Below are 27,557 nucleotides of genomic sequence, written 5' to 3'. Positions count from 1 at the left end.
TGCATCGGCAGGCGGACGCGCAACCACTGCGCCACCAGGGACGCCCACTCCTTACACTTTTTGCCCTGCTGCAGATCACATACTGAATGTAAGATAGTACCCTATCAGCACTGAATAAATATTCATACTGATAGTACTTCTGGATTCATGCACTTTAACATTCTGTAATAGAGTAGCTATTGACCTATATTTGTTAATTTGTATGTAATTCATTCTCTTAGTCATTCTCTTCAGTTCTACTAATAGAACCTTCTCTTACATGTCTCCACATGTGTTACATCATGTTTTCCTTGGTAAAGTCTTAATTTCCAGAAATTAAGCATATTTGGATATGAAGCATATTTGGATCATCTTGTCTTTTACTTTCTTGTGCCTTCTTCTTGACTGATTTTTGTCTTTGTGCCTTCTAAAGTTTGGTCTTAAATAATTATCAATACATTTAAATGATAATTTCAAATTGACACAGTTGAAGTTAAAAATTTCCTTAACATCTATCATATATAGTTCATGCATATGCATAAATACTCTGTGTTATGATCACAAGTTGTTCTCCTTAAAATGTTTTGTTTCAGCCAACCTGAATGTGTAGGTTTTACTTGGACTGTACTGAGAACAAATAAGTCTGAATATTTAATAATTCCTTCAGTAGCAGAATCTTTTCTAACCTATGTCAATGTGGTATATTAAAAATATTTCTTTGAGGAGCATATATTAGAGCTAAATGTGGACTTCAGAGACATTGCTTTCTCTAATCCTGCAAATCATATCTGATGGTTTATATATGCACTGAAATCTTTGTACATTCATTGTATCTATGAAATATTCCAGGAAAATCATGTTTAGGGCTTAACTTACTAGAATAGAGTTATCTAAAATGGAGCTTAAATGGCTAATAGACGAAGTGAGATACTGTGGGACACCATGAACACCTGTGGCTTGCTCTTAAAGTTGACATCTTCCTAAGGGTACAAGCAGAGAACTATTTTGCCCTATGTGTGAGACAGAAACTTACCTCTTATTTTCCTTGAGTAAACATATAGTTACTTCCAAAACTGAAATCTTTTAGGCCTAAAGGATATGTACCTGGTTCCATGCATTATTTGCTGAAAAAGAAAACAAAAATTCCTATACTCTCTAGGTTACTTAAGAAAAATCCAGAAAAATCTGACGCTTGGAAAACAGACCAGAGTCAGAACAAGAAAGAGCTTCTGTTCCTGACTGGAGGCATTTCCTGTCCTGTTTCATGGAATATGCTAAAAAGTTTTTAAAACTGCCTCATGTGGTTTGTCCCCTCCAGCCTGACCTGAGCAAGGCGATTACAAAGGGACCCAAATATGCTGATCTCTGTTCTCTGCACATGGCACAAATAGAAAGCTTTGAGCAAGAGTGGAAAGGCACACTGTCACTTGTCTTTCTCCTCTGAAGAAGCTGGGACACATTCTGCTCAGCCAACATGTTCCCAGAGGAATGTGATTTAACTTCCACTTTTCACACTGTAAGAAGCAACACTGTAGACCTGTCCGGGAGGGTGATGGCAGCCTGAGAGGAATTTGGATAAGTGTTTTTCACTCCAGTGTTTTCATGTGACCTGACTCTCATTCTCAATTTAGCTACATCTTGACCTGGAAAATGTAGCCAAGGTTTGCTTCTCTTCATTTGGCTTACCTTGATTCATGTTGTGCCTACCTCTCCTTCCCCTACTCCCTCCCCATGCAGCCTCTTCCCCCTTTCCCTTGCAACCTACCAGTAGAGCCCGTATTGATGTCTTCAAATGCATTTACTCTGTTTCCCTCAGTAGGGGTTTTACTTCCAGGGAGATAAAATGTGTTTGAGTCCCTGAAATACATACAAGGAATAGCCACTGTAAAGCAGCCTAAGCCATTCCCCACTCCTTTCTCCAGATCTGACTATTCATATAGCTGGCAGCTTCTTTAAGAACCCTCTAGTAGTAAAGGAATTAATATTCTCCACTTATCCCTAGATTTTATCCCCTCCCCCCTCCATTAAACTACTGATTTTTATGCGTGAGATAATAGACAAGCTTGGGTGACCTGTTTTTTTTGTTTGTTTGTTTTTTTCCCTCCCTCCTCCCTCTTTTTTCCTTGCGGTAAAATAGTGCTGAAGAAAGAGGGCACTAGTGTACAGCCCAGATCGCATCCTTGCACCGTCTGGATTAGAGCTGAGGCGTCTGCGAACCGAGCTTGGCCGCGGTACTCTGGCCCGGGGACCACAGCGCTGTCTACCCGGACTCAGGTCCGTCTCAAGTCCAAATTCTCCAAGCAGACCCAGGTGAGCAGACACCTCCCGGCGGGGGAACCCACCCACAGTGGCAGACACAAGTCCCAATCTGTGGGATTTTTCTCCTTGTCCCAGAGGCATCCTCGATTATTTATTTATTTTAGTCCTGTTTCCCCGGGAAGCGTCGGACGCATGGGTGCCCGGGTTGTCTTTCTTCCTTTGCCTGCCTCACCTCCTGTGCTCTTGCTGCTCCCCCGCTCCCTTTGCTCCTTTCTCGTCTGACTCTCACCTTGAAAAAGGGAGCCGGAGAGGGACGAGAGAGAGCGCCAACTTCAGCCCCGCAGGCGGCTGAGATTTGGCGCCTCTGCCCCCGAAGTGGTAGGGTTTGAATATACCTGGAGGAGCGCTAGCTGCAAGGTGAAGAGAATGAGGATGGAGGGGTGCTGGGGAAACGAGGAGGTGTGTGTGTGTGTGTGTGTGTGTGTGTGTGTGTGTGTGTGTGTGTGTGTGTGTGTGTAAAGAACGCAGGGAGGGGGGTTGCAAGAGTGAAGTCGGGGGTTGGCGGGCTTGGGGGCTGGGGGTTAAAGAATTGCAACTCGCTGCGGAGGAATGCTTTAGCCGCTTGACCAGCACTGTCCAGGGTTCTGAAGGCGGCAGGACTGAGCTGCCGCCGCCAGAGCAACCCGGAAGCTCCCCTCTGTTCCCTTTCTAGCAACTATGCAAAGCCAAAGGTCTGGATTTAGGGAAGTGCAGGGGGCCCTCCATTCCCTCCCTCCATCCTGGGTCGCGGGAAACAAGTTACCTCATCTGTACCCTTTCCCCCTAAACGTCTACAATAAGCTGACTTCTTGGGGGGGGGGATGGAGGGGGGGATGTACCAAAATCCGACATGCGGAGACTACCAGGCGTTGCCTTAGTAACTAATATGGATTTCCTCAAGCTGGCAAATTTATATTTACTACTTGGGTAGTATGTTAGGGTCTCTTCAACCCCTCAAAGTTAAAGTAAAATGTGCACCCCTGGTTCGAGTTTATTTTGAAGTAGCGCTTCCTCCTTCATAATGAAAGAGTTTCCAAATTTCTTCTGGGGAAAAAAGTTGATCTTTTCAAATCCAGAAAGTTGTCTAATGTCGAAAGACGTAGCTCCTTTTTCTCCCTCTTCCCTCCTCCCCCTCAAGTCAGTAATCGTGAGGGTATTTGGGGACCTGGAAGAGGCTTGGAGCTGCAGGAGGGGACGCGTCGGCGAGGCTCTGCGCCTGCGGGACGGAGGAGGGTACTGGGGGCCGAACGCACCACCTTACGCCTTGACCAGAGCTGGCGCCCAAGCTGTCCCTCCAGCCGCTATATCATGATGTCCTTCCAGCCCATATCATGCAAGGGACCGGGCAACTCGTAACCAGCACTGAACCCAGAGTTTTGACACAGGTCCTGTAATAACGGAGCTTTGATTTCCTTCCTGTTTTGCCGGCAGCGTCCAGCTCACCACAGCCACCACGACTCCTATGGTACCATTGGTCAGTTTACCTGGATGCATCAGTGAAGAAGGGGGACTCGAATTCCCCTAGAGACGCCGCCAGGGCGTAAAGGTGGTCGTGGAGGACCAGGAGGAGGAGGAGGAGGGGAAGGAGGCGGGGGTGCGGAAGCTGAAGTCGTCGGACGAGCGGCATTGGCGAGGGGGGAGAAGCAGGCGTCAGGCGTCGGGTCCGCACTGTGAGCGCGCAGAGCCTGCTGGCTGGACCAGCGTGGGAACGCGGCTGGCCGGCTGTGGACGGCGTCCTCAGCATAATGGTCCGGCTCCTCTTGGTTTTCTTCCCAGCTATCTTTTTGGAGATGTCCCTTCTCCCCAGAGGCCCCGGCAGGAAACTGTTGCTGGCAGGAGCCTCGTCTCAGCGCTCAGTGGCCAGAATGGACGGAGATGTCATCATTGGGGCCCTCTTTTCAGTCCACCACCAGCCTCCGGCCGAGAAGGTCCCCGAGAGGAAGTGTGGGGAGATCAGGGAGCAGTATGGCATCCAGAGGGTGGAGGCCATGTTCCACACGTTGGATGAGATCAACGCGGACCCGGTCCTCCTGCCCAACATCACCCTGGGCAGTGAGATCCGAGATTCCTGCTGGCACTCCTCTGTGGCTCTGGAGCAGAGCATTGAGTTCATCAGGGACTCTCTGATTTCCATTCGAGACGAGAAGGACGGGTTCAACCGGTGCCTGCCTGACGGCCAGACCCTCCCCCCAGGCAGGACTAAGAAGCCCATTGCCGGCGTGATCGGCCCGGGCTCCAGCTCCGTAGCCATTCAAGTGCAGAACCTGCTCCAGCTCTTCAACATACCCCAGATCGCATATTCCGCCACAAGCATCGACCTGAGTGACAAAACTTTGTACAAATACTTCCTGAGGGTTGTCCCTTCTGACACTTTGCAGGCAAGGGCGATGCTTGACATAGTCAAGCGTTACAATTGGACCTATGTCTCCGCGGTCCACACGGAAGGTAGGCATTGCATTTGGGGAAGAAAAGTGCACAGAAAGCCAGGGCATTGCTTGATGTGCGCTTGGGATCATAGTGTTGTTCCTGTTTATTTCTAGCACTGTGGGAAGAGAATTTACCCTTCTCCGTACATGCCCATCCAGGCATTGCCTTGTATCCTCATCCTCCTATAATTATAGTGTAGGAAAACTGTCCCATGGTGTTTCTGGGGGTAGCCGGAACCAAAAAGACACCAAACTCTCCATGAACAGTGCCCAGTTGTAGTTTTTGGGCTTACATATTTGTTTGCCCTGATATTCTCAGTTTGTGTTTATTTGCCCAAGATGTTATACTACCCTTAAGTGACTGGCTATGATTTTCCAAGCTTAATAGACTAATCCAATGTGAGCAGTTAGAAAAACAAAAAACAAAAAGCAAACTGCTGTCCCCTAAACTGGACTTGAAAGCTTTATCTTGTCATGAACAGCTGAAGGTGCTTCTTTGTTCTGGTATGCCCCTTCTTACACATTCATAACTTACCTGTAAATATTGGATTAATGCAGTCATCTCCCTCAGTATATCAGAAACTTATGTTTTAAATTCTGGGGTGCCTTAGATACAAAGGAAAAGTAAATCATTTAAATAGTTTATTATTTTTTTCCTACTTAATATGTTAAAATTGTCCATATGCCCTCACTCTCCCCGAGAATTATCTTGTCTTATGAGCAATAGCACTGATGACCTCTTGGATTTGAATTTTGGTTTCTAGTTTGTTTGTTTGTTTTCTAACACGATGACTTTGCTTATTAGAATTTAAAGTTAGACAAATTATAAATTACTAATAAAATGATAGTAGATATCATGTTTAAAATAGCTTTTAAAAGTGAAATAGATTTTACCTGAGGGTAAAAACTTTGATTTATACAGAGTCTTACAGACATGAATTCTCAAATAATTTATTATATATAGATTTTCTTTACTCTTCTCATCTTACCCTATACTGATTGTTGGATAAAATGAAACTTTTGAGTCATCTACTTTTAACTCCCTCAGGTTTATAGAGAAATTGAGACCCAGGTTACGAATTAATGTCCAGGACAATTCACGTGTATATGCTGGCATATGGAAGAGAATCTTGAAGGTATTGCTGCATTTATATTTCTTAATATCAAATTATTAACCGAAAGGCCATAGGTATGACTTCACATTCTTTTAACAGTTACACAGTATTCAGTTACTGGTGTGAAGTCTGATACAGAAATTAAGAAGCATTCTTACTGAAATGGTAATATGGTTATGTTAATGAAAACTGATGCTTTAACTTTAAAGGGAGCAGAGTTTTTAGGACAAACAAAAATTGTGTAGAAATTTCAGAGTTTGATTTTGGGAAAAAAAAAACAAAACACCTTCCTGTTGCAATGTTGTGAGTTCTAAAAACTGACTCCTCCTATTTCTGAATCTTGATTTTTCATAGTGAACTGCCTACCTCTTTTTCAACAAAATCGCATATTACTCTTTTAAGATCCAGATTTAAGTTCAGATTTTAACTCCTTACATTTTTATGGTTAATGTTAATTTCCTACATTTTTTTGTTTAGTATAGTTTCCTCCAGTGCTTAGATGGACCATCTTGAAAGCACAAGTTAAAAATGTGTTAATTATCAGCATTAGAGCGATCTCTCTAAAAGGGAATGGCAAAAAGTAGATTGAATGTGATTTATTTAATTATTTAATAGTTCTCCCTCAAATGAGCTAGGTAATTGATTATAGATATTAGAAGTGTAAATACCTCCTTCAAGAAGAAGTAATACATCATTTTTACAAGGTAGTTTTATTTTCTATATTTTATTATGTCATTTTATTTTGGGGGTGGAGAGGAGTGGAGAAAAGATTCCCCCTCCCCCCTTCAATATGTTTTCCAGTTGCATCCTTTTGCTAAAAATAATTGCTAATAGCGCTTTCTGACAACTAGAGTTGTCTTTTTGGAAAATTAATTGGACTTGTGTTTACAAATTTTGTTGAGGAAGGGCTGATATTAAAATTCGACCCTTGTGTTAGTTTGGATTACTTTGTTCCCTTTCTGCCTTCTGACTTGGGTTGTGTGGCAGGGATAATGTCCGATAGCATTATAATAGTTGATTACAGACTAGATTGTGTTCATAGAACAGCATCAGAGCTAACTTTGGTGTCTATTTTATTACCAAGAAATGATGCCATTCACCTTGCCTTTTATATATATCTTATTTCTTCTCAAAGAGAATTTGTTTCCTCTGTTATTAGATATAATTCTGTGGAAACTAAATTGCTTTTATTTTCTTCTGTCTGCAAAGAAATATAACAGTGTCCTTTGTATAAGCTCTAACTGAACATTTATTTTTTCTGAGGTTCTGCCCTCCTGCTTCTCAGGGACCCATAGTGTACTGGCGTGCAGGCACTATCTTGCATCATCTAGTAATTTTCCTGTCTTCAGACTGATGGGGTCACCTACTGGTGACAGTTCCCTGTCAAAAAGCAGCTAAGACCACATATCATTGTTGTCTCTGCCATCTGGGCACTATTCAGGAAGGAAGCTAGATTGTCTGGATATTAGCAATTTGGAGTTTAGAAATTCTGGGACCTCCAGTGACCTTCACCTCTCCTTTCCAAATTAGCCATTCTCTAGTCAGTTTATCATCACAATTTCTTTTATTAGAAGTTAGTATAGTTAACATCAAAAGTAATAGGTGACTAGATTAGCATACCTTCATTTCTATGGTTAATGTTTGACTTTAAAACCATAGATGGAGCATCCTATTCTTTCAAAAGATTTATATCCCTTTATTATTTTACTTTATATTGAAGTTAAACTTGGAGGTGTTTTCTGGTTTTGTTTTAATCAGTTAGAATTCAGTTGTTATATTCTTGTACATACTTTTCAATCTTCTACCACGTCATTTGTGCCACACTTGTCCTCTTGTCATAACTGTCAGTTTACCTGACAGAAAAAGAGGATCAGTTCACGTGAAGTTACCAGCAACAGGCTCTCCAGAAGATTTTTCAGGATTATTTCCTTTGAGGAATATTGAATTAGGATCTGTCAAAGAGAGGGTACTGAAGCAACAGAGCCTTGTCCACAAAGAAAAGTCGAGTGCACTTTGGAGCAAGCTGCTCACCTGGCATGTGTCTTTAAATATGCTAATCATAGAATACAAAAATAGCCTACTTCTGTGAAGAATATCTCGGCCAAGGACATTGTATTCCATCCTTCTGATAAAATGTAGATTCCCCATAAAAAACCAAATTTATCATTTCAAAAAATTGTAGAAAACAATACTTAAAAAATAATTCTAGTTGATTAAATCAAAGCTTTGGATGAGTCCAAAAAGAATATTCTTTGAGTTTGTAGCTTCAAAAAGTTAATTTTGGGGTTGAATACATTTTCATTTGTTTTAAACCTTTCTCTCTTAATATTTTGTCTCATAGTGTCAGAGGAGTATATGATAAGGGATTTAGTGATGCTGCTGTACGCTTTTGTTTACAGTTATGTTTTCATTGTGGTGCACCTTTTTTTTGGACATTTGCTTACACTTTACATGAGATTGGCCTTCTTTGGCTTCTTTTCAAAATCTGATCTTTTTCTTTTTAGAAGCTTTGCTCTATTTGATATAAAACAGTCTAAAAGTCTAAAGGCATCAGAGGAAAATCCTCCTAAATCATAAGAACATCAGTTAACTATTACTTTAGCTAATTCAATTACATATAAGAATTTTATTTCTACTAAATATCATATTTTTCTATATATGTACCAGCAACTTTCTTTATACCTTTCTTATCTCGATTCCAAACTATTTTCACAGTAAGTCACCTTAATAAATGTTCTGTTTTATCAAAATATAAGGAGTAGAATGTCTTGAAAGGTTATTTAGGCCAACCAGTTAAAGAGGCTTAAAACACCATTATTACATCTTTGCCCAGAAGTCGTTCCCATATTCTCTAAGTTTCCTAATTGTGATTAAGATTTCTAATGAGAGTTGGAGAATATACAACTTAAATTCAGAGGCAGAATTTCACCTATTAGTCAGTTTTTCTATTTAATGACCTGACTTCCTGAAGTTTCTATCGACTACCGGGAATCATCCAAACCAAATTTCTCTTCCATGTGATATTTATTATCAATGAACTCTCTCTCTTTTATGCCATACCTCACTAGTTCCTTCACCCATATATTCTAATTTTTAGTTCCCTTATAATCATAGATAACTCAAGTAGATCTTAGATAACTTATTCTCCAAAAGTCTTTTTTAGAAATATGAGCTGATACTAGGCTACATCTCCTTTCTTTTATGCTTGGGTAATTTTTAATATTGTTATTATTATTATTCTAAGAGTAAGACTTTGTTTTTTGTTTCCTTTTAAATGTAGAATATTTAGCTTAAATCTGCCTTATCAATAAGTTGTGAGACTTTGATTATTTAATTCATCTTAGCATCCCAGTTTTGTGTCCTCAAGATTTGACTATATATGATAAAACTGAGTAAGAGAGAGTCAAGTGTAAATTCCCATAGCCCATTACCAGCAAACTACTAATCTGGGTGGTCACTCAGCCTGTTATGAATTTCCTTGACAGTAAGTTTTTTCATTACATACTATACCACTTTATAGATAAATAAATAAATAGCATAAAAGTAGAAAAATCATCGCAGCACATTTACAACTCTGATAAAAAATTTACTATCCCAAACACTGTTTATAAGAAATGTGAAGACTTGGTCTCAGTTGCTAAGTTCTTTACACTCTAAGGGGATTACAGATGAACACATGTAAAATGAGGAAAAACAAATTATTACAGTATAGACATTTAGAAACATGAGTTTATATGTGTTTAGGGAACACTGAAAGAAAATATTGGTGAGTGTAATTAGCTAGAAAAAAGCTGGAGAAAAGGGAATTTTGATTAGTTTTTTAATATGGCATTTGTAAAAGATAAAAGCAGTAGTAAGAATGTCCCCATGGGGAATAAAATAAGCAGGTCTTCTTGGCTGGAGTGGAGAGTGTGGGCCGGGAACTAATAATAAAGATAGCAACTCAAATGTGGGTTCTTATATTCTGTGATTCCATGGCTGTTTATCTATATGAAGGACAAATAATGGAGAATCTTGAAGCATGAGCCAAAGAGTTTTGATTTCAAGAAAGAAATGTCAAAGCAGAGTTTGATATGATTCAAAGCTAATTAAAAGAAAGTGAATTCTTACTGAAATGTGTAGGGAAGCTGCATTGGATGGGGAGGGAGAAAACTAGCTGTGAAAGTTTATGTTTGTAGAATTCTAGGTACTAGGCTGTTAAAATAATTAGGAAGAATAAAAGTACTTAAAAATAATATTTTATAGGAGAATTCAATGTGCCAAAGAGTTAGAGACAAAGAGTCAAAGATATCTTCAGTTTTGCAATCCTGAAGGACCAGGAGAATTTTGGTGTAATTAACAGGCCTGCAACAAGTAGGTTTTAAAATCATGATTCTTTATGTTTAAACAACATGGACTTAGATTTAATATGTTCAACTTGATGTGAACTTTGGCTAAGAGCACATACATTACTAGCAAGAGTGGGTGTCTGGACAGAATAAATCCAGGCACAGTCATAAGTTACCCTATTTGTGATTTTTAAAAAGTGTTCGCATCCTACCTTGTTTGCGGAGAACCTTGATTCTCTTGACTGACTAACCTGGGTACTTGAGAGTTGACTTCTTTAAACTCCAACCTTTTACACTTTAAACATGTTACAAGGTGGTCTTTGCAAATTATGTTATATAGTTCCCTGGCATCTTTTAAAGAGAGTGCCGAATTTAATAGGAACTTTTCTTGAATATACGAAGTAATCATTGTGAATGTCAACTGTTACATATGCTGGGATACAATGGTAATCTTGAAGCCTGTTGAAAAACATAAAGCCACTCACTCTTATCAAAAATGGCCCAGATTGTCATACTTTTGAGTTTCTGTCTTTGTTATTTTTTCTATATTGACTAGACTTATTAAGCCATTTTCTGACTAGACTTATTAAGCCATTTTCTAAGTTATTTAATCAGTATTTAGTTAACAGGTTCTATGTACAAAGGATTAAGATGAAATACAAAGGTGAAAAAATGAGGCACCTTTATTATTTTGAGAAATCTTGAACTCTTCTTGATTCTTCTGCCATACCATCAATCACCCTGTGACTTCATTTGCTTTGGAACAAAGTTTACAGGTAGCTGGCCTGCATAGGGTAGATGGTGATGGCAACTTCTATTTTGTGTTTCTATCATGTGGCTTGGCAGTTGCCATTCCTCTTTAAACACTACAATTTTTTCTCCTGGTGGTCTATGGAGCTAATATATAATGATAGTTTTATGGATTTTTAATAACTTTCTGGGAGGTGGCTGGAGTGGTATCATCATAAAGAAATTTTTCAGAAGCCATATTTTCAGCGAAGACCACAGAGGGCTGGGAAACCGTGGCTGAGGACACAATAATTTAGTAAGCACCTACAACCACTGAAAAAATCAGTTCATAGTGCATGCTGTTCTGATATTATTTTGGAAGCAACATCTCAGTAGGAGAGGTTGTCAGTTTTCAGAGAAGCTGTAGTTGAAAATCAGAGTCAGGCTGAGACATAAAGTCTTGTCAAAATGATGTAGTTGTCTTATCCATCAAAGAGCTATCATTAGATTTTAAACTTATGTAGAAATATTTATGTCCTTTATGTGTGCAAGTTCTACTAATTTTCATGCTTAATTGTCTTCTATAAATGTCTAAAATTTTAATTTTCATGAAAAATTATAATTTTAATTTTCTTCAGTCTCATGGGAAGTTTTGCTTTCTTACACCTAAGGCATTGTGGTACCAAATACAGCATTAATGTTTTTATGAAGAGTATTGGCTCAAGCAGAAACTTGGTGATCAAAAACGATCATTTATCGATTTTAGGATCATCTATTTTAGTCACTTCATGGCCAACAAATTGAAGATTCAAGGCAACTATCTAAATGATTCAGATAAAAGCCTTAATTGGCAATTGAAGGACAAGGAGATTTTGGGGAGCATTTCTTTTTTTGCCAAGTAACTTATTTTGCTTTCTAATGAAGACATGACCATTTATTCATTGATAAATTCATGCATCTGCTATGTATCAGACATTGGTCTTGGCACTCGGAACACATAAATTAAAAGAAGAATAATAATAATTATTATTATTAATAATAATAATAATTATTATTATTATTTCATTACTCTTATTATTATTGTCCTCAAGGGTCCTATAGTCTGTTGGAAGAGACATAGAAATATATAGGTAAGTAAAGGCTTCTGGGTTACAGAAAGTACATTTAATCACTTAAAAGGATAAATGCATAAAAGACTATGGGAAATAATATACATTCATCTCAGTTTTATTTATAAAATGGGAATGATAATCACTACCATGTTATTTACTCACAGCAGTGTTTCAGAGAACAAGGAAACAGTATGTATAACTAGCTTTCATTTGCTTTTGTTAAACTGCCATCAGTTAGCCCTTCTTAGCTGATGAAAGTTGAACGCGTACATGAAATCAGTTAATAAGGTGAAGACTTTTGAATCTAAAACTTAGTAACATAAAATAAAAATGCAATTCATGGTTAAGATAAAAGTTCAGCTTGTGCTATAGGTTTTAGGAACCTTTCTCATGTTACAAATGAGAAAACAAAGGCCTGGGGAAATAAAATGACCTGCCTAAGACCATTACATTCATTAGTAACAAAGCCAGGACTTATTCAAATTTGTGTTAGATACTTTCCTAACCCAAAGATCTATTGATTGTTTATTTTTAAATCACATGGGCCACCCACATGCATTCCTTTCTCCTGTGAGGTAGGTTTATATCGTCCCAGCTATGTTCTTCCCAACATTGCTGCAATCATTTAGCAGCTTGCAGGAGACTCTTCTGTCACTGAAAACTCATTCTCACTGCTGAGAGTCTTCGCTTCAGTACTCTTGGGTGATTCTAGCATTCATGTGTGTGACCCATCGATGATACCTACCCTCATAGGTCGTTGATCTCAACTCTTGTGTCCTTCACCTTCACTTCAGCAGCCCACCCACTCTGGCCACAGTCTGGTACCTTGAACTCACCCAGAACTCATAGCTCTAATCTCTTAAACACCAAAAAGCCCTTGAACAATACAAGCCTATTTAACTTCTCTTGCTTCCAACTCACCTGCTCTCCACATTCCCCTGGAAAATCTGCGTCAAGCATTTTCTCATTTGATCTGATTCTTCCCTGGATCTGAGCAACTCTACCTCTATATTTGTGCATGTTACCACCTTGAAATAAAGGTCCTTTCTCAGAGAAAATGAATTTCCAGCTTAAAGTGTCTATGCCACATGAAACTCTAGTTGAGGAGATTATAAATATGTCATTTCCCCCCCAGCTCCTTCAGTGCAGAAAAATAAAGACCAGAAAGTAGGACTTTTTTTTTTTTAAAGAAAAGAAAGAAGGAAACATTCTATCCCTGTGAGGTCTGTGGTCAAGAGTGGGAGGTCACATGCACTCAGACAGCTCTGTGGTACCATCTCTATAACAAGTAACCAGGGGTGCTGAATAGTGAATAAGGATGCGAAAATTAAAAAAGGATGGGCAGCGGTGTATTCCAGGGGTCAGGGATAGGACTGACCCAAAGTTTCATGGAATCAGCCATGGTTAGAGAGCCATCAAGGTAAAAATGTCCAAAAACAATCCCTTAAGGTTATTGTGCAGATGAAATGAGACAGTTCTGCGTATAGAGCTCAATAAGTGTCAGATCTCATTATTTTTACCAGGCCACTGTAACCTTAAATAAGAAGATGTCCTTAGTACAGGAGAGCCTGTATGAAGTACATACAGGAATGTCTTGGGGTGAGGGTGTGCAAATAAAGAGAGAAGGGGTATATCTTGCTAATTTGCTAACTCTGAGCAGCACATCCAGCTTCTTATTCTCTTCCTTCATAACAACTGCATCCATAGCAAGTGGCTCTAAGTGAAAGCTCTTTGGTTGTATAGCTTATTCTGCAATTATTGCTGGATACACTGAGGCAGTTTCCTCTGTTCTTTTTGGTACTCTAACACATTATGTAATTTGTACGTTATAAAGGGTAGAACAAAAAATATCAACAGAAAAATTGTGGAGAGTATGTTCAAGAGGAGAAACTGTTTACAGTAGAATTTAACAGGTGATTCGAGGATATTGAAACAGTAGAAACAAATTACAATAAACAAATAATATCACCTTTTCCTGGACAAATAAATATACAATGTATTTTTTCACTTTTTGGTCAACAGGTATTACACTGTTGGGAAAATGACAATTTCAAATTTCTCTTTTAATTAAGTAAATGTTAGTGAGCATCTTCTCTGGGCCAGGTCCTCTGCTATAGTCATTGATGACCAGAGATAGATAAACTAGGTAATCCCTCTATCAGGAAGCTCACCATATGGTGATTACCATTCAGTTTGATAAGTGCAACCATAGGAGTAGGTATGAATTAGAGAGGTGACAGACAGAGGTGTGACCAGCTTTCTCTGGGCCAGGGAAAGAAGTGAGGAAAACCACATAGAAGCTTCCAAAGGAGGTGACATTTGAAGTTCACTTCATTAGAGGAATCAGAGGAGGACACAGAGAAGTGTAAAAATATTGATGTATAAAACTAAGTATGTTCAGGATACTCTAACTATATCACTAATTCTGGAATATATGTTCAGGGAAAGGAGTGGGGAAGGATCAAACTGAAAATGCAGGAAAGGCTGAGGTCATGAATGGACAGACTTGACAAGCCAAGGAATTTAGATTCAATTTTGTAAGTTTGGTAAGCCAGTGAAGGATTTTAAACAGGGAGGAAACATGATCAGATTTATATATTGGAAAGGACATTTTGAAAACTTTGGTGAGGACAGATTAAGAAAAGGTGTCAGTTTAGAAGTTAGCACATGAGTCGACAGGCCATTGATAGTTGGGGGAGTGATGGAGAAAAAGCAGTTTAATCAACTTATTCAAGATATGATAAGAGCTTTACTAAAGTAAGTGTCAAAGGGAATGGATGGGAAAGAATGGATTTGACAGCTATTTAGTAGGGAAATTAGGATTTAGTGACTGATTGGCTCTGAGGATCAAGGAGAATGTCTAGAATGACTCCCATGTTTCCATTTTATACAACTTAATAGGGAATAAAAAGAGGAAGCACAGATCGGGAAAACATGAGTTTTAGACTGGTTCAGTATGAGGTATCTATGGGACAATAAAGTTGAGTCATCTCATAGGCCAAATATCTGAAAAGGGAGGTAGATTTGAGATTTGTCAGCAAATGGCTGTGGCTAATACCACAGGAGTAGATGAAATTGCCAAGGGAGAGAATATAGAGTGAAAAGAGAAGAGAGCTAAGGGCAGAACTTTGAGGAAGGTTAAAATGAGGAGGAGGATCCAGAAAAGGAATGGAGAAGGAACAGTTGGAAAACTAGAAGGAGAAAGAGGAAGAACCAGGAGAGAACCAGACATCACCGAAGCCAAGGGAGGAGAAAGTTTCAAGAAGAAAACAGTGACAAATATCACTGAGCTGACAGGGAAGGGAGGGTTACTGAAACAGTGCTCCATACCAGTAGCCTCTACTTCCTCTTAGCTTCTGCCCTTCAAGAATCCCTTGGGCTTCCCTGGTGGCGCAGTGGTTGGGAGTCCGCCTGCTGATGCAGGGGACGCGGGTTCGTGCCCTGGTCCGGGAGGATCCCGCGTGCCGCGGAGCGGCTGGGCCCGTGAGCCGTGGCCGCTGGGCCTGCGCGTCCGGAGCCTGTGCTCCGCAGCGGGAGAGGCCGCAACAGTGAGAGGCCCGTGTACCACAAAAAAAAAAAAAAAAGAATCCCTTAATTTCTAAACTCATTGGAAGGGCAGAGGCCAGGAGGAAGTGGAGGCTGCAGTTATAAAGCATTGTTCCCAGAGGCTGAGAAGGGAAATTGAGAGATAGGATGGTACCTAGACAGAAATGCACTTCCAAGTGAAAACATTCTCTGGGATGCAAAAGACTTAAGCAGTTTTAAAGGATGATAGAAAAGAATGGTAGAAAAGGAAAGTTTGAAGATAATTGATGAAGCAAAGTTGTGGAGGAGGCAAGAAGAAATCATGGCTGGGCCACACGAATGGGAGAAGTCTTTCCCCTGAGTGATGGTACTGTTAAGTTTGGGGAAGGAGAGAAAAGAAGGGGCAACCTTTGTTTTCTCACTTATTCAATGAGGCAGATGGAAAGGGATAGGGAGTAGGTCAAACACAAGTAGAGCAAATTTTTAGAGGACCCAATTGTTACTGGAAACTACGAATTTCTTGTAGTGTCAGTTTATACTGTTTTGATATTCTTTCCAGTAATGTATAGGCCCCAGATACAAGGGAGGAGTCTCAGCTTTCATAGCAGTTCCTTAACTTGGCCACCTGCTAGCCCAATGTCCAAAACACCAGAATATTTCTCTAGTTAATTACATAGGATACCAGGTGATCACCAGAGATCATAGCCTAGAATTATCCTTTATCCAGCTCCTGTCACAAGGCCAGATGAGGGAATTGTAACTTAAAAATATTGTCTAAGAGATCACTATCAACCACTTTGCATAAATTTGGTTTCCAGAATACCAAATACCTAACTCTATTTACTCTTCCTAAAGAATTACATTTTCTAAATTGCATTTTAATACTGTCCCTTTTCATTTCTTAAAGGTCAGAACAAGAATTGGAAATGTAAATAATGCTTTATAATTTTCACATTTTTTGTTGTTGAAGATATTGATTATTATGTTGTTCAATGCCCCTTGTATAAAGTCCATTGTTAACAATTCTTTTTAGGCTTTAAATATGATGAAATCATTTCTCTCTTGAAGAACTGACATGTTTCATCTTAAATGGTAATGAGAGTATTGCGTTTTCCCTTTCTCTCTTTGCCTACCAGGAAGCTCAAACCTAAATTTGATGCTCAAGCACAGAAAATGTTCAGTTTATATGTGTGGATATTAGCGTCTTCCACCTTACCTCAACAGCATTATTTTTTACTTTCTATAATTGCAGAACCCCTAAACTCCATTTTAAGAGGAATGAGGATATTAATACACACATGTATAAATGAAAGTGACTCTAGTGTAGATGCAGATCCCTACTGAAGTTTCTGTATGTTATGAAACAGACAGTAATAGAGGCTGAAAGGTTTTCTTAAATGTAGAAAGTTGGGAGGTTATGTTACACTCATAGTTGAATATGTGAAAGATGGAAGAAAAATTTCTTGTATGTTTAGTGTGACAGAAGAATCTTTGAGCGTTGATCATGGACCAGAGGAGAATCATACTCCTTCAACTTAGTGAAAAAGGCCTTCCTCTGGCTCACGGATTCTCTGCTCACTGCTGTCTTTTCCTTTTTTTGGTGCGTTCTGGGTCTGCTCGGTGGCCATGCTGGGGTATGTTGCCCCATTTTGGCAGGGTGTGTACTGTGGGTGAAACATGCTCTCTCTTTTCCAGGGTCAGCGCTGAGTAGGGCTGCTGTGCCTCTGTGAATTTTCAACAGCCTCCTTTCCTGTTCTCCCCTCTTCTTATTCTTAGGGAAAGATAAATCTGTTTATAAAGTGACTGTTCGGTGACAAATGGATAGGCAGCCTGCTTTCTACCCACTTCCTAACTTTTCCTGGTGTTCTCATCATGTGCCTGCCAGACCATAATTCCTTGGGAAACTAAGCTTGATGTAGGATGAAACATCCAAAAGACCCTATGTCTCTTACACCTGTTAGGGAAGGTGGTCATTTAATCACAGTGTAGAGGGAGGCCCTATGCATTAATATATGTGAAGCATGAACTACCCTTTGTTTTTGGTTAGCTATGGTAGATTTGAAACTGTGAAAAGGCAAATTTCATTTTTTCTTCTGTGTTGGTACGTGCCAAAGGAAAGTTTAGTATGTAATATCCTTGATCTGTCATTTTAAAAGTAAAATTTTACTTGAAAAGAATCGACTTCTTAAAATAAAAAACAATATTGAGTGAATGATTACTTTTTGAAGTGCTTATATTCTCCTTTTGAGAAGATTATTTTTAGGCTCTCTTAGGTGCAGAGGAATGCACTAGAGCAGTGCTTCTCAAACGTCAGTGTGCATACAGATCACCTGGAAACTCGATAAATTGCAGATTCTTATTCAGTAGTCCTGGGATGGACCTGAGAGTCTGCATTTCTACTAGGCTCTCAGGTGGTATTGATACTGCTGGTCCATGTACCACAATTTGGGTAGAACCTCTGGAAGCCCCTTCTGATAATATATACATTTTATGATAGTGCATTGTGATGGTTTATGAATTATTTCCTTCAGAGTCATTTATACATGTCTCAAGGCAATACTCTATGCTCCTGAAATAGGCAAAAAATGGCTTTTAAAATGTACATATTTAGAAAATGATACTAAAGATATTTATCCATTTCTTACATTCAGTGATTTTTAAAACTATGCATTAACTAGCCTGAATACTTGCTTAATGTAGCATTGTAGTTCATCAAATTTCTGGTTACAGGTATGCCTTCTCCTACTAGAATATTCTGCTCCAATAGAATATATCCCCTGATGGAAGGTAAATTTTTGGAGTGTGGGTTCTTTGTTTTGTTGAGTTCACTGATGTATCTCCAGCAGTTAGAACAGTGCCTTGCACATAGCCAACACTCAATAAATATGTGTTTAATTGAATTAAGCGAGGAGGGTTGTTTCAGTCCCTTTTTCTGCCTTAGTAAGAGGTTTGATGATTTAAGAGCTTGCAGGGCTTCACATCAATTCTCATTGCCTAGCCCTATCAGTGTAAATGAAACAAGGTAGTAGACTAATTATTCAGTTTCCAAGGACCAACAACCTTGAAAGTGTTCGGTTGTTACTAAATTCTTCATAAATAATTTTTCTTTTTGTTCGCTTCTTTCTTATAACAGTGGATTAAAGCAAAGAACATATCCAATTAATTGCATGTTTCTTGGGTAAACTCTTCTTCATTAATATCCCTCTTTGCCTTTCACCTTTCTAATTATTAAGGAAGATCACTACATTTACTGTCAATTAAAACTCTCAAGTTGTTATATTTTTCTCATTTTCTTCCTTTTTATGAATACCAGTGTCCAGTACTAATATTCCCTGTAGCACCCACATGCAGTAGGAAGTGTACTGAGTGGGAGAAACAGGGTTTGGTCTCACCTCCTGCATCGGCTACCCGTGTGACTTTGGACAAGTCAACAAACCACTTTAATTCTGCATTCTCATCTGTAAAAGGTCAGGCATGCCTTTTTTCTAGGCCTCCTATGAGGTTCATAGGAACTGATGTGGAAGTGCTTTTGAAACTCTGAAGTTTCATATAAATATAGCTAGTTGCGTTATATTATACCATAGCTTATATTATTATTTTCTCCCTTTAATTATTAATAACTGCCTCCTGGCTTCTGCTTTTCCCCCAAAGTTATAAGCAATCAGTTCTATTTAGCATTTATTTAGAATGATAGAGTTTTCATTGAAGGAAACATTTATCTAAGTCCCTGATTTGAAAAGAAAAATTAGATGACTTACCTGAGGTTGCATACAGAGAAAAGACTTTCTCAGTAGCCCAGCTTTTGCTCTCTCTAAGCCCTGAAGCGTCTCCAAATAGTTTACCTTCATATATTCTGCCTACTCTCTAGTTTTCTTCCATCCTTAATCTTTCCCTTTTGCCTTGAAGGGCAAGTGTCAGCTTTATATCAATAAGTCAACCAGTTAATTCACTTATTCAACAAATAAAGATCCTACTAATCATCCAGCAGTGTGCTAGGCATCAGGTATCAAAAATGAATCCAGATTGCAGATGTTAAGTTTGGTAACGTAGGGAAACATCCATAATAAATTATCAGCTATTTTATTTATAGTAAAAAAGATATATATGAATATATGTTCATATTGTTATACAGTAAAATAATATTGTCTATGTGTCCAAACTTTATGGATATTCTGTAGCTCCTGCCATTGCTTATGGTCCAGAAGGAGAGATAGAGAAATAATTATTGCTACATCAATGGGGCATGGATGAGGAGAGGGTGTGGAGTTAAGGAAGAGTTGATTTGAAAATTAGACCCAGGTGTCAGAGTGCTGAGGCTGTCAGAGTTTGAATTTGTCTTCCACCTGTTAATTTAGTCAAAATAGAGTGGGCCCTCTTTTGCAAATTTCTACCAAAGAATGATGAATAGGGACTTATTTTTAACTTTTCCTGCCCACTCATTTTTCTGGTCCTTTTCCCCTCCTTTAGGCATTTGTGCTAGAAAGTGATACCTTTGCAGGGAAGCCACCTTCTTTGTTTGTCTGGCAATATGTCATTAATCATACAGTCCATTTGCATTTTCTTAGCAATATAAATATTTGATTGTAAGAAGAATGCATTGCAACGGTTTGCAGCTAGAGATGCGGCCTCTGTGGACATGTGGGCCGCCTCTCAGTGAACCAAAAGACATATTACAAGCTGGTTTCTCAGCTGTGAAATGCCACTACTTAGGTCATATGCCTCAGTTAAAAAAACTGCCAGGAGTAATGCCTTCTTCTTGGCGGAGAGGCGTGCCACCTGTCACCCAAAGCTGCCGTCCCCTCTGGCATCATGCACGGATAACTTTGATTCACTTCGGCATATGGGGAGGTTGTGTTCTCTGCCTTTTGCAGCATATTTCTCTGTGGTATTTATCTAAGGTAGAATTCACTCTGTAACTCATTGGATTGAGGATTATTGCCCATCCATATAGGGACCAAATCTTAATCTAGAAGAATAGTTGTAACCTTTGGGAATAGCACTTGATGAAAAATGTGAATTGTCTTCCATGTGAAAGATGGCATATGCCAGGCATATTTCCATATGACACCTAGCCCTGAAGCCACCCTTGTTGACATGACAAGATCATACCTTATGTCACTCCTTAATGATGCAAGGATTCCCAGAAATTGGCCTTAGAGAACACACATTCTGGATCCACTAGAGATATTGTCCCATAATTCTTAAGGCAAACAAAGCAAGAAACATAATTCATATCTTCACAAGCAGGTAAAACACTTTTTACAGCATTTACCTTATTTTAGATTTCCTCCATACCTCTGTAAGGTCTGACAGGGTGTCAAGCACCAAGTAAGTACCTGATTAATACATGTTGAATGAAAAACCAAATGGTGGTCTGTTACAAGGTAATCTAATTGGCATTTGGGCTGGCCATGATATTGGAAACCTTTGGCTTCCTATTTCTCTAAGAAGGATATACTGAAAAACCAACAATGCCTTACTTTTATGAAGAGATACAGGTTCCTTCTGCCGTAATAGTGCCACCTTGACACAAGTGTCATACTTAATAGTTTACAACATGTTTTCTCCTGCATTTTTGAGTGGTTCAAGAAAAAACTATATTAAAATGCATATCTTCCAAAAAATTTTCAAATATAATTCCTATATTTGGGCATCTCTTTTTTTTTTTCTGGGTTGAATTGTATCCCCCTCAAAAGTCTTGAATCTTAATACCCAGTACCTCAGAATGTAACCTTAATTGGAGATCAGGTCTTTGCAGAGATAATCAAGTTAAAATGAAATCATTAGGGTGGGCCCTAATCTGATATGATAGATGTCCTTATAAAAAGAGGAAGTTTAGATTTAGAGACAGACAGGCAAACAGGGAAAACACCATGTAAAGATGAAGGGAGAGTTCAGATGATACATTTACAAGTTGAGAAATGTCAAAGATTGCCAGCTAGGAGAGAGGCATGGAACAAATTCTCCCCCATGCCCCTCAGAAGGAACCAACCTTGTTGACATCTTCATACTGGACTTAGAATAATAGATTTCTGTTATTTAAGCCACTTAGTTCATACTTTGTTACAGCAGCCCAAATAAACTAATACAGTTCTCCTCAGATTATCATAAACCTGGTTTAGGTTTAGGTACTTCCCGAACGTGCTGAGAAAAGTTAGTCTTTATGGTACAACTGATGCTCATCTAGTTTACAGACTGTTAGTTGCTTAACCTTTAACCTTCTCCCACCATCTGACCCACCGCCTTCTACTCATAAACAGTAATATGACGTAGATGTCTGTTATTATTGAAAAATAATAACAATGCCAGTACCATTGATCGAGCATTTATCGTGTGCCAGGCACTGTGCTGTGATTTTATGTATATTACTTCATTTGATCCTCCTAATGATCCTATCAGTTAGGTACTGTTATTATTCAGGAAAAATTAAAAATGTTTTTCTGAGTCACACAGGTGAAAAATGATAGACACAAGGTCAGAATGAGTGAGTGAGTCTCATTCCAAGTGTCTGACCACTATATAATCTGTATGATAAGGCGCAGTGGTACTTAACAGTCTTATGACTTTGGGGTTAGATATTGTCAGCATTTGAATTCCTACTTAAGTGAGTAAGGAAAATGTAAACAACCAGGGCCTAGACTGTATTAGTATGAGTCAGATGATATCTTTAAAAAAATCAGGTCCTCGAGTCATATTGTATGCAATATACCTGTCCTACTCAGCCAGGAAGACCACATATCCCAGCCCATAACTTCACGAAAGGATAAAATAAATGCACACCAGCGCATCCTTTTTAGTCTTTTCATGTTCTGAAATGAGTGTTATTCCACACTGAAGCTTTGCCCCTGTTTGGCTGTAGGACAGGAACAGGGAGATATTACCAGAGCGTGAAGGTGGCTACATATTGATTTATTTTAAAGCATAACCTGATACTTCTTGAAAAACCTTCAAATTTGTAACTCCTGGAAATGATGATAAAAAGACATGTCTTCTTTTTGTGTGTGTCCAGAAAAATCCTGCAATTAAAAAAAAAAAAAACCAACATACCTATATTTCTAAAAACAAGGGATATTTTTCAGTGGGCAAAGGGGAAGAAAGTTTTTATTTTCTCTGGAAATGTCTAGGGCTTTAGTCCTGGGGAGTTTACTACATTTTTAAATTTAACAAATGCTCTGAACTGACTCATTCTCAAAAGCAGAACGCACACACCGCCAATTGATTTTCCAGTAGAGTGTTAGTTCATTTGGAATCTATCCTCTCTTGTTTGGTCTCTAGTGTGATTATGGGCACATGTTTGTGAGATTCTTGGATTGTTGTAGGAGGAATTCTGGTGTTAGGTGGAGTTGGACTGAATGAGCCCAAAGACCTGAGAAGCTAGGATTCTATGAGGAGGGGTTCATGGAATCTACGGCTTTGTAATAGAGTAGTATGACCATCCCTTCCTGGGAGAAGTGTACCTCTTACTTTGGCTTACCGATGTGACCATCAGCCTTTTACATTTGAATCCTCTATTTGTAGTTAGTGTTCAAGTAGAGGCAAAACACGAAGTGTGTGTATAAAGAGGGAGATTCGTGGTTAGGCGGGAGGCCTCTGGAGTTAGACAGGCCTGGCTTCTTCTCCCATCTCTGTCATATTTGAGCTTTGTGACTTTAGGCAAGTCACTTAACCACTCTAAATCTCACTCCTTCAATCTGTAAACTGGAGATTATGATTATATTTATTTCTCATGGGATTAAACAAGATAATGACTGGCAATAGTAAGAATTGAGTGAAGTATATATGCATGTACATATAGGCCAATAAGGTGATTGTGTGATATGGCATACTCTCCTTTGGTTAGCTTCTCTTGGTAATGACCTTTCCTCTCTTTGTAAATATAATACGTTTCAGAGCTAGCATAGAATAATTTGGTAGAGGGAAAAAAGGAGGTGCCATATAATTCCTTAACTACTTTACATCTGGTGCATTTTGCGTGTTTAATAAGCTCCTGGTAAAAGGTAGTATCTTTGGAAAGTGTAGCACTAAAACCTATTTTCAGTTATTACCTCAGGGTTATCAGGTAAGCATTTAAGGTGGGCAGAGACGCCAAGAGGGGAGAGCCAATCCTGCATGGGCCAGTTGCAGAACATCAAAGGTTATTTCTATTTTAAAAATTTTATTTGCTTCTAGCTATGAACACATGTATAGCATGTGTTTCCTGAAAGTCCCTGATGATCATCTTTAATCATCATCACTATCGTTTCCTAAGCACACTTATATAATCTTGGTTTATAGAAAGGAAAGTCTTCTATTCTCTGCAAGGTTGAAATCTGAAATGGATGACACTAGGAAGGAAGTGGTGAGGTTCAAGTCATGTCAATAAGATCACGAGGCTGAGAGTAGGTATTTGTAGTCCTGGTTGTAACTTTCTTGAGGGTAGGATCCATTTTATTGTTTTTGTGATTCTTATAGCACCTATTAAGACTCCTTGCACATAGGTTGCAAATGTTAGTTGAAATAAATTGATCTTTGAAAAGTAGGACTCGTTTCTCAGAGTTGTGAGGCTGTGAGGAAGAGATATTCTTTATGTATCCTAGGAAAGAGGTTAGTGATTTGGGATTGTATTCTGTGCCCAGATGTTCCCAAACATTATATTGACTTTATTACATTCCCTTTCCTTACTATTTTCTGGGCCATAGACTCAGCCCCTCTTCTGTTTTTATATTAAATCTTCACTTTTTTGCTTAGGGCTGTACATTAGAATCTTCTGGGGAGCCTTAAAACCTATAGATGCCTGACTTCACCAGCAGAGGTTCTGATAGAGCCTGGAAAGCAAGTAGAGGTGTACACACATGTGTGTGCAAGGCTTTCCATGGGATGAGGGTCTGGAGGTAGAAAGCAAAACGGGGAAGAGTGGGTCTGGCCCTGCAAATGTAAAGGGTGAACCTGTTCTGGTATCATCTAGTATCACCTGTCCCATTCTTCCTCACACTCTAGCCAAGGGCCTTCTTGCCATCTTTGAGCACATAAAGGGTGCCCCCTCACAGAGGCCTTGGTGTTAGTTGTTTCCTCTGGCTGGTATCCACCTCAGATCTTTTAGTGACTGGCTGCTTCTTTTCATTTAGGCCTTAGTTCAAGTGTCATTTCCCCAGGAAGGCCTTCTCTAGCCAGCGTATCACCCTTCTCCTCTCACTTTCTATCCTATTGCTTTGTTTTATTTACTTTATGCCACTTAACGACTATCAGAAATTATCTCATTTATGCAATTGTTTACACATTTATTCTTAGTCTCACCTACTAACAGGACACTATTGTATTTCCAGAGCCTAGAGCAGTGCTTGGCAGCCAAAATCTTGCAATATATATTTTTAAATGTTGAAGGGTTTATGTTTACAACAGGATTCACAAATATGTCTAGACATTGCTAATTGACTGTAGTATCTTTTCTCCTGGGTTCAGTAGCATAGTTCTTCCAACACAGTTCTCAATCATCCACAGTTAGCTTCAAGATAAAACCCTTTCTTATATCCCTAGTTTAAAAGGTAATTTTTGTACACAGATTTTTTTTTAGTTGAGGAAATTGAGACTCAACTAGGAAGCAATGTCTACTTGTCCATTCATTCTTTCGTTCATTCCCTCAAAAATATTTATTGAGAATTTAGAATACAAGAAGCAAGATTCAGGTTTTTCCCAATATATTTCCAGTGCTTGGATCTTGTGCTATGCTTGGTTATAATATGTTTTTCAATATATGTTTGCTGAATTTAATTCAATAGGGACCTTAAAAAGATGCACAATTACTTTCTATAAGGCTGCATATGACAAATGCAAGTAGAAAGATTACAATGTAGATTATAGGGTGGAATTAGAGGCTGAAGAGTTTTCAGATCATCCATTCCAATGGCCTAATTTTGCAGATGAGGGAGTTGAAACTCAGAGAGGATAACAGTTTATTTTCCATGAGTGCTTGCAGGATGAATAAAGGACTAGCAGACTGAGTGCTGCTCAAGGTCAAGTGATTACTTTGTGGTGCAGCAGGTATCAGAACTCCCTTGTCAGTCCAGGGATCTTTCGTCTCCACCAGTGAACCCCAAATATGAGTTCTTAGAACCATCTGAGGTTCAAAACTTGCTGGGGATGGTGTCCTGGGACTTGAATTTTTACCATCCTTCTACCCCAGGTAATTCTGTCATACAGTCAGATTTGGGGACTACTGTATAAACCATACTATTAATACATGAATTTGCCTCACCTATACCTGCAGAGATGAAGAGGTTACACTTAATGTATGGAGAGCTTTTATAGAATATTTACAGAACTTTAAAAAAAATCTAATTTCTGCTTAGCTGCACCGTATCAGTCTTTGAGCTAAATCTCAATAAACTCAAGACTTGCTTCTGACATTTAATTAAATTCGACAGTTATTGAGCGTGAGGGATAGAAAAATGAGTAAAACATGCTTCTGAATAGAGTCTTTAAATCCTGCTTAAATAGAGAGAAATAAGTCAAAGATTCCTGGTATTCTCTGAATTTTAGATAATCATGATTTGTCTGGCTTCTAGCAACATGTCTTGTACCTTGTAAGGTATACAGGGATGCTTAATTTGTTCTGATATACTGTTAGATGAGAGTATCAGCTTTTTACTTACTCAAACTATTGTAGAATTATCCACCAGTTTATAAGTACTCGAAGTATTCTTTTATTATTTACATCTTATGGTTGATTGGAGGAGGAATGGGAAAGAAACACCATATTTTGTTCCTCCCATATTTTCAGATTGAACAGTAATGTCATAGATTTAATTATATTATTGATATAACAATTACATAACAGAAGTAATTTTTCTATGGAGGTAAAACCTTCATAGCACACGTTGCCTTTTCCTAACCAGTTTTCACTTTCTATGCCTTATATTTTAAAAGATCCTATCCATAGCAGTTCCCTATATGATCTCCACAGAAGGTTGGGCCTGACATGTTTTATTTCAGGAGACATAAAAATTCATTTCTCACATTTATGGAAAAGAAGAACAGAAGAGAAAGACTGTAGAGATAGTCATTAGACTTAAAGAGGCATTGGGAAATTCAGTGTACACTGGGGTGCAATATATGTTTTTATATTTGCTTTTTGATGGTCTACCAGAAATGTTTCATAGAAAGAGCAGGACAAGGATTCAACTTCCAGAACAGTGGATATATATATTTTTTTCCCTAGAGGCTTACTGGGACTCGGCAGTTGTAGGAGAGGGATGTCTGGGTCACTATGAGTGTCACCAACAGTCTTCTCCCTTATCTTCTGTGGCAGGGAAGATGTATGGGTAGGTGTGGGAGGCAAGTGACAGGCAGGGGTGATTGCGGTGTGTGGGTGAATGGGGAGAGCTGAGCCCTGGCTAAATGAAGAGATAGGAATGAGGAGGAACAGACTTGTCTTGGGTCTCGGCTAAGCTTCCAATACAAACAGGGACCTACCTGTCTTGTTTATGCTGTATTTCTGGAGACCAGTACAGTGCCTGGCACACATCAACTATAATTAAAAACATGTTAAGGGACTTCCCTGGTGGTCCAATGGTTAAGACTCCGTGCTCCCAATGCAGGGGGCTCAGGTTCAAACCCTGGTCAGGGAACTAAGATCCCACATGCCATGCAGTGTGGCCAAAAAAAAGAAGAAAAAACTTAAAAAACCCCCCAACGCATTAAATGAATGTTTATATGAATAACTGTTTGCACAATTATGCCAACTATTTTGAAGAAATTGAGATTTAATAGATAGGATTAGCAATGTTCAGATTAATTTCTTGGTTCTAGCATAATACCTTGCATGTAGCTGGCACATAAGGAAGTTTGTGTCAAGACTCTAGCATTGTCTGTGCTCAACATCATTAATCATTAGAGAAATGCAAGTCAAAACTACAATGAGATATCGTCTCACACCGGTCAGAATGGCCATCATCAAAAAATCTACAAACAATAAATGCTGGAGAGGGTGTGGAGAAAAGGGAACCCTCTTGCACTGTTGGTGGGAATGTAAATTGATACAGCCACTATGGAGAACAGTATGGAGGTTCC

General features: G+C 38.9%; 1 protein-coding gene across 2 annotated transcripts in view; it reads left to right on the top strand.

Moving 5' to 3' along the window:
• Positions 1-4,022: 4,022 nt before the first annotated feature.
• Positions 4,023-27,557, top strand: part of GRM1 (glutamate metabotropic receptor 1) — a 355,259-nt gene continuing 331,724 nt past the window's right edge. For both annotated transcript variants that reach the window (XM_024122616.2, XM_024122617.1), the window contains exon 1: positions 4,023-4,722. In XM_024122616.2, coding sequence (XP_023978384.1) covers positions 4,023-4,722 — 700 coding nt within the window. The remainder of the gene's footprint in view (positions 4,723-27,557) is intronic.

The sequence above is a fragment of the Physeter macrocephalus genome, chromosome 10 (genome assembly GCF_002837175.3).
Source record: "Physeter macrocephalus isolate SW-GA chromosome 10, ASM283717v5, whole genome shotgun sequence".
In the NCBI taxonomy this organism is placed as follows: domain Eukaryota; kingdom Metazoa; phylum Chordata; class Mammalia; order Artiodactyla; family Physeteridae; genus Physeter; species Physeter macrocephalus.
This window is presented reverse-complemented; position numbering and strand designations above follow the sequence as displayed.